The sequence below is a fragment of the Nesoenas mayeri genome (assembly GCF_963082525.1).
Source record: "Nesoenas mayeri genome assembly, chromosome: 7".
In the NCBI taxonomy this organism is placed as follows: Eukaryota; Metazoa; Chordata; class Aves; order Columbiformes; family Columbidae; genus Nesoenas; species Nesoenas mayeri.
This window is the reverse complement of record NC_137551.1, coordinates 20,117,214-20,125,427: the sequence shown is the minus strand read 5'-3', so window position 1 is coordinate 20,125,427 and position 8,214 is coordinate 20,117,214. Positions and strand designations below refer to the sequence as shown.

The 8,214-nt window shown below is 44.4% G+C and overlaps 1 protein-coding gene across 1 annotated transcript; it reads right to left on the bottom strand.

Moving 5' to 3' along the window:
• Positions 1-848: 848 nt before the first annotated feature.
• PPP1R3C (protein phosphatase 1 regulatory subunit 3C) lies at positions 849-3,519 on the bottom strand (the record flags this gene model as incomplete). The annotated part of the gene is made up of 2 exons (XM_080347768.1): positions 849-1,794; positions 3,506-3,519. The coding sequence occupies 2 exons, from the start codon at positions 3,517-3,519 to the stop codon at positions 849-851; spliced, it is 960 nt and encodes a 319-aa protein (XP_080203894.1).
• Positions 3,520-8,214: the final 4,695 nt, after the last annotated feature.

Below are 8,214 nucleotides of genomic sequence, written 5' to 3'. Positions count from 1 at the left end.
TGACCATCTGCCTGCTAAGTGAGTAGGATGATGAAGTCAAGGTTAGACTTGTTCTCAAATGCAAGACACTTATTTACAAAGCCAATGAGGACAGTGATGTCTTCCCAAAGCAGCCATCACTTTCACTACTTACTTTGCATCATCTTCTGTATTATCTTCTGCATCCCATAGATCTTTTCCTGGGATTTAGAAGTCCAAGTTTGGAAGGAAGAAATTGGAACATTGTCCATCTCCAAGTTATACAGCACATCCTACCTCTTCCCTTTCCCCACTTTCTATTGCCCTCTCCAAATTTCTTAACCTGTATCGAAGCCGCAAATCCTAGCCATGCATTCTTATCAGCCTCTGCCATAAGCATGTAGAGGGTCATAGCAAGCCTCCGTCCTGACAGCATCACCTCATCTCTACTGCACTCCTAATAGATGCAAAGTGAATTGTGATGTTTTGTTCATGTAACATCTTTGTGCACACAAATACTCTCACACATGCAGTTACTACAGCTTGCTATGATACTGCTGCCTTCCATACTTCCTCACAAGAGTCTCTTTCCTAGTGACTCAGGAGAGTCAAGAGCAGAAAGCAAGCAGCGTATACTTAAGATACGAGCATGCTATTTCTATAGTTGATGGCATACACATGGGTTTTGTCTTGGTTTTCTTTCCTTCCAAGGATAAGGTTTGGCTAAGAACTTCAGTAGCATAACATGGTTTAATGAGGCCCACAGACTAGTGAATCTGGATTTGTTCAGACAGCCAACAAAACCTGCCAGGTGGTTTTGGTGTGTAGTATGTGAACCAGAAAACACTGCTCTGTTGCCAAATTGAAGGATCCTTCCTTGCTAGTATTCATCACCAATATGGTGATGAATTTTCAATCTGACCCAAGCTCTGCCACTGAGGAAAGAGACCACTGGACAGCCTCGGACTGCCTAGCTGGTCAGGCTCTCTGTCTTGCCCTCTCCTTGGAGTCTGAAGATCTACACAGTCTTTCTTGGCTGATGGTATTTGAACACCATCAGGCTTCCACTCTGTATGGAGAATCTTATAATTCTGACCCTCGTTATTGTCCCAGAAGGTGTGATCTCCACTTCGGTAAGAAACACAAAATTCTATCTTGTCTTCTGAGGAAATGGCAGGAGGCAAGTCAATGCTAAAGGAGAACGTGTCATTTTCAGAATCGCTGTAAACATTGTTCATGTATACGCACTCAATGTCTGTGTAGGTCTTCCATGTATCAAAGGTAATTCGAACCTGAACCTTTTTTTCGAAGCTGACATTTTTTACTTTCACAGTGCCTGACAGCACTTTCTCTTGCAGGGTGCAGTTCTCCAGGCAGACCAAGTTCTTCTGCAGGCGGTTCCTGAAGTCCAGGTAGTCAGCTGAGGGCCGAGGGAAACCCAGAATCAAGTTTTTCTCCTCATGCAGCTTTAAGCCAGATGTTATGTTTTCAATTCCTAAGAGGTCAAACTGAAGATCCCAACCAGGGTGCTCCTGGAACTCAGAGAAGGTGTGTATTGCTGTCAGAGACAGCCCTTTCGAGTCTGCAAACACAACTCGCTTCTTGGCTCGGGCTGCTGAGTGATTCCAGTCACTCTTCTGAGCTTCGGAATCACGTTTCACGTGAAGACATGGTCTGAGAGGTTTGAATCTGTTCACAAAGTTGTTTCTTTGGCAGTCCTCACGGGGGCTGAGAAAGGTCTTCAGTGGTGGAGAGTGGGCTAAGCAAATCCTCATGGCCACGTCCACAGGCATGATGGAGCTTGGCAAGGGTCTTGGGTCCAAGATCTGTATCATTCTGAAAGGAGCAGAAAGACAGAATGTTATTATTTGTTACATTGGGTAAGAAGCTTCTTAAAAACGCATATTTGCTTCATCTCTTGTCTCAATTATTAATGGCCTCACCTTTGCATGGCCTTATATAATTCAGCCTAAATTAAAATGGACAGCTCAAGCTAAGGCACTAGGTTGAGACCATTCCATCATTTCTTGCTAATTCTTAATTCTTTCAATTCAAATGTAGTCGTTTCTTTTTCTCTGAACCTCTGAAAAATAGATTTTAGTGACAGCTAATTAAGCACATTTCTGTGAAAACACTGAAAAGATCATTAAACTAACCAGTAAAACAGGTCCAGTGGAAGTACTCATCCACTTTAGTTTCCCTTTCAGAGCCTCTGAGCCAGGTCTTAAAATTCCAGCAAGCTGGATCAGCTGCTTCATCTCTGAGCAGAGACAGCACTATATTAAGGAAGTCACCTGTCCCATCACGGCATCAAATGGGAGGCTGTGTACCTTGATACAGAACCATCACAGTGTGGCTCTGAACAACCATAAATGCATTTGTCAGGCACTCTGGTTTTGGTTATTTCAGATTAATAAAAACACTAAAGTACCTTCAGAAATACCTTCTAGGAGCTATTAACCCAGGTGTAGGTAACTGAGCTCTTTTGCACTGTTAACATTGACTGCTGAATGAATAGGAGGAAAAAAAAAGAGGAGGGGGTGACACTTAATTTTTTTCACTTCATGTTTTAAGAACTGTCTTTAAACAATCTTTTTATAATCCCCAAAGTCCATGCCAAAAACCTACAGCAAGTATTAAACAAGAACACTACAGCTTTATTTGTAAATGTTTCTTCATAACCCTCCCTCTCAGGGATGAAAATCACAATTACTATGCAAGAATGCAGCCCCTTCAAAGCCTGTTAGCTTGAATATTTGTAAGGGGCTTCAACTGCAGCACAGCTCTTCTGAGAAGGATGCAGTCCTTGCTGGAAATGTGGATTTTTGTTGAGTCATGGGAAAACAGAGCATTTGCTTTGTCACTTAAATAAATGGCTTTCTCCTTCCCAGGGTTCTCTACCGGTATTTGAGAGCCCTGCCAAAAAAAAAAGCAGAATCTGTACTGGCCTTGTAACTCCTTGCTTTTTTTATTGTAATGGTATTTGCCATAATAAGTAGGACGAGGAGAGTACTAGCATCAAATTAATCAAGTTGTGCTTTGCTTTAATAGGAAAAGAACTAAGGCTTCAAAAATACTCTGCAACTTGTGTGACCAGCTCGTGGGACAACTGCTCCTAAGCTTGTATAGTATCAAAAATGAGGGAGGGGAGGAAAAAAAAAAAAAGAACCTCAAAGCAACAACAACAACCACCAAAAAAAAACCAACAAAACAACAACAAACAAATAAACAAAACCATAACCTGAACAAGGCAGGCTGCTAGAAGAGGTAAAAAAAAAAAAAAATGAATTGCCAGCAAAAGAGGAGGCCGGTTCAGCAGTATGAGCAGGCACTGCAAAAGCAGAAGGGCTTTTTTGCAGGACCTGTAGAAGCCCAAGAGGGGAGGGGAGGAGAGCACGGCAAGTTCTAAGGGTTTATTCCCCTTAAGGCTGGCGCTCGATGGCGGCTGTTTCCGCGGGCCCGCAGGAGCGCACCTGCAAAGGCAGAGCGAAGGCGGGCATGGGGTACCGCGCGGCTGTGGGCGCTGTCCGGGCCGGGCGGCGCTTACCTGCTGCAGTGCATGGGGCCGGGCCGCCGCTGCCGCTCTCGGGGCCGGGCCGCGCCGCCGCTTTTATCGGCCCTTCCCGCGGCGGGCGGCCAAGGGGCGGCCCCGGCCCCGCGGGGGTGCGGTCGGGCCCGGCGCGCTGGGTGTGCGCGGCCGGGGGCGCTGCCGCCGCTTCGGGTGTCTCGGTCATGCGGCGGCCTGCGGAGCACGGTGTGCCCCCCCCGCCCAGCGGCACCCGCCGTCGCCTTTTTATTTTTCCTTTTTTTCCACCTTTTCCTCCTCCTTTTTTTGCTCCTTTTAAATCTCTTTTTCTCCTTTCCCATTTTCTCCTTCTTTTCCTTTTTCCCATTTTGTTATTTTTTCTTATTTTCTTATTTCCTTTTTTTTTCCCTTCTTTTTTTCTCTCTTCCCCCACCCCGCGCTGAGGCTCAGTGCCCTACTATGTTGCCTACTTATGGCCAAGGGAACTTACTCGTGGTGTTTTCAGGGTTCTCATGTCTTACTTGCAAGTGTTTCGAAAGGGTAGCCCAGCAGACCCTTCCCTGTCAGGAATTGGTCTGCCTGACCTGGGCCAGAGGGAGCAGGGAGCTACAGCACTGCAGGAATTTGAGCCAACACTGTGCCTTACCCTCTTGTCTTCCTTCAGAAAGGCAGGAGATAAGGCCTCAACAGAGCGGCTGGAAGGCAGACAGGAGATTCAAAGTGGGTTTTCTCAAACACCTGCCTTTTCAAGCAACTGAAAAGCAAACAGGGGTTTGCTACGTGGGATTCCCATGTGAAGTGGATCTTGTTTCACCTGTCAAACTAGGGCTGCTTCAAGTCGCTGCTAAAGGATGTTAGCTAATGGAACAAAAGTAATACCCAGGTGAAATTTTAGACTGTCAGCTTCGTTGAAAAGGAGCTGGAGCCCTACATTGTGAGACCATGTTGTCAGGGCCAGAAATCTGTCATCCTGGAATATAACTGTCCTTGTCCTCAGTGAAAAACTACTTTTGGACATTTAATGTGAACAGTGCTGATGGCTTTTCACCTCCCACACACGGTAATCTGTGCACCGTCTGAAGATGTGACGGGCCCTGCTGTAGTTCCCACATTAGATCTGTTGCCTGTTTCCAGAGTGAAGGGACAAAAATTGGTAGAATGCAGCCTCTGCAGCATTAGCCATAGCAATGCTGTGTTACTGCTGTGTCCTGCCTCCCAGAAGGCCCCTTGCATAGGATCCACAAGGCTGACAAGCCCTTGCAGATGCTGGAGAGGTGGACAGCCCATGGATGGCAGTGCGCTGTCTTCTGCAGGCTGTGAGTCACCCAGAGAAGGTCCATCCCCCAGTTACTACTCTTCAAAGACTGTGCTCTGTCTGCTGACTGGCTCTGTGGGTCTTCTGTGGATCAACAGTTTTACTGTCACAGTCTTGCTGGCCCATCTGCTCTTTCCCAAGTACAACAGATGACTTGCAGTCACCGTATAAGATGTGATATGGAGTCTGTGAACTGTACTTTTCTGACATCATATTTTTTACCAGTGGATGGGACCAAGTACAAATGAACAGCAGGAAGTCTTGTGCTCTACATGAAGCAAAGAGGGCTTACAGTGATGAACAGATGTTACAGCATTTTTCTGGCTCACACAAATTATTTTTCTGTTCTTCGTTTGTTAGCAAAAAAGAAAAGCTCCACTGTAATGTGTGAGAATTTATTAGGAGATAGTGTGTGAGCATGGAGGGTGGTAACAAGGACACCTCCATTTTGGACTCAAGATACACAGAAGCAGAGAGAAAAAACAGTCATGAAAGGGCTAGAGAGGGAAGATTTCTGCTGACTGATGCATGGCACATGGATCAGTACGCTGTCTCTGTACGTATAATGAGAGTATTCATGGGACAGTAAAACTTCAGTTTCTTAGCTCAGACCCTTGCTGACTGAAGTTCCTGCCTTTCATGCCAGCATATGTCACTAAGTGTCACACAGATGAAGCCTGAAGTACTAACTGGCAATGCAGACAAGGTTTTGGAAAGTACTGTTCCGTTACCTGGCACCAGTTATTCAGGTTGACCTTCCTCAGTCCTCTGCTTCTCCAGTCGCATCCTGTTTCTCACATCCTCTTCCTCTCCTTTCCCATCTCCATCTTCCTTATGACTGCTATTTCCTCTTGAAAGGTAGATTATATATTCTCATTGTTTGCCTAGGGAAAGTGCTAGAAAACAGTACCTGTGCTTTGGAAAACTTGCTAGCTGCAAGGGCTTTATTTCTCTTTAGGAAGAGCTACAAATACTTCCAGCCCCAGCTGCCTGGCTGGCAGCCGTAAGCATGGCCCAACATCCCCCAGGGACATAAGGGAGGACTGAGCACATGGCTGGCACTTACCACATCTCCTCTATTTCCCTGTTATAAAAAAATGAGTGAATAACTCTAGAGAAGTTTTATGAGCTTGTGCTACTCAAATCTTTCTCCATGCAGCTTTCCCCATAGCACCACTTAGCTGGGCTGCTGCATTATTTGGGAGCATGTGCAGCACCTGGGGCGGCTATATCACACTGCCTATGGGCAGGCATTAAATAAGACCTGGGAAACTATTTTATTCCATGTCTGAAGCTTGCACAAAAGGACTCACCTCAGGGCTTTTGCTACACACACTTCTGCTACTGTGTAGTAGTTTATTGCACTGTTTGCTGCTGTAAAACATTTTGTTCCTCTTGTGTTAAAATACCTGTTTTGCCCAACTCTGAAAACATTATGAAAGATTATTTAAGGTGATATACTTAGCAAAAAAACAATAGTGAGATACAGAGCCTTTCACAGGAAAATCATTGCCCAAGTCAGTAAATATGGACTAGATACAGCAGCTTCATGCCTACTTGGCAACCTGGAGCACGTTCATGGCCACAGAGTGGTGTTGCAGTTTCCGGTTGCCAATACAAGCAGAGCATGTTGTGCAGAGCCAGGGCAACTCTTTCCTCATCCGAGGAGATACCTCTGCATCGAGGCAAACTGATGGGGTTACCTGAGGTAGCACACCAGTTTGCACTGTCAATGATGGATCCCTAGTTGCGCTTTTTATAGAGGACTCAGGTTTCCAGTTATTTTGGTTCAGCAGCTCTCCTGTCATCGGCAGCTTAAAAACGTAGATCCATCTGTCTTACCTTTCAAATAGGGCTGCTAAAAGGGGACGACCAGAGGAAAAAAATCATTGTCTTACTGTGCATTTGATAGCACTTTGTGCCATATCAACTTTCCTGACATTTGTAGGTACACATAGAAGCAATGGCAGTAATAGATATATACACATATAGGAAGAGGCAGTGTTGTTTATAAAATCAAGCCACATCATAGGGGGTTGTACCTCTAACTGCTTCTGTAACAGGGAAACACAGACTGACCACCTAGACTAATTCTTTGTCCTTTTCTGAAATAATTGAAGCTGAAATGGAAGAAGCTAATTGCAACAAGTCGGCTACAGTAAATATAGTTTTAGTATATTCACCATAGTTTTGGCAAACTTTAAATGTATGTTTTTAAAAATAGTTTGCAGCCTAGATTATGATCCAGAGGCAATGTAAAGCACAGGCTCACTTTGCAAGGAGTTTGCTGAGGTTGCTCAGTGACAAGCAGGCATTTGGGTTCACACTGTTCTGTTTGAAGACAAATATATACTATTAGCTCCACAGTGAATGCTTTTATATGTGGACAGCCCTGCAGGTCTCGCTGTTCTTCACCTGTCTAAATTAACCAACACTTTTCAATTGGCAGCTCTGAGTGCAGATAATGAGTGATTGTGCCTTTCTCTCAGCTATTGGGCAGCAATGCACTGCTTTGGTCGTTTGTTGGCTCTGGTCATTTTATGGCAGAGTAGAATGAAAGAGCTGATTTTTTCAGACTGTGTTCTGAAACTGAGTAATTAAACAAGGTTTTTGTGGTTTACTTGGACTTTATTACTTTCAGGTTGCTGTGGTTCTTTGCAGTTCTCCTCCACAGCTCCAGGAGGGAAGAAAGGAGATATGTTGCAGTTGATGATATAGAAAGAATTGAACAGCCTTTGGCATTTAACTGAAGCCCTTTGAAGCAAAGATAAGCAAGCGTGCTCTCAGAGCAAAGTTAAGTCACAACCACATTTACAGGAAAAAAGTCCAGAAAGAAAAAAATATACGTCTCCATTTCACTTGCATAGTAATGCATCCCTTGAAAAACTGGTGCTGTTTGCAGAGAGGGAGAGCAATGCTATTATAGCTCAATGCAGTTGCAGCATGCCATTTAACAGGGAAGTATTTTATTTTATTTTGGCCTTGAGACTAAAATTAATTACTAGGCCAAAGGCAAAATACTGGGGTTACTGGAAAACAGAAAGCATCCTCCTCCTTTTGGCTGGCACGTATTTGGTTCCTGCAGCATCACTCAAGTCCTGTGAATGAAGCAGAGCTTTAGTGAAAGATTATCTGTGATAATAGAGAGACGTGGCCCTTTAGGTCAGAGGACAGTGCTGTCACACAAGGTTTTCTGGAATGGAGCTCTTCTGTTCAATATTCATTCTCTGCTACTAAAACTAATCTTTGTAAGTGTGTATTATCTATGAAGTTGGACAGCAGGTTTATATAAATGTGACTATGATGCAAATAGTAATTACTCAGGTATACAGCAAGGATAGTGAAGTCCAAACCAAGTTGAGCCTGTGAGCCTTAGAAAAAATAAAATCAGTGATTTATCTGATGAAATACAGTG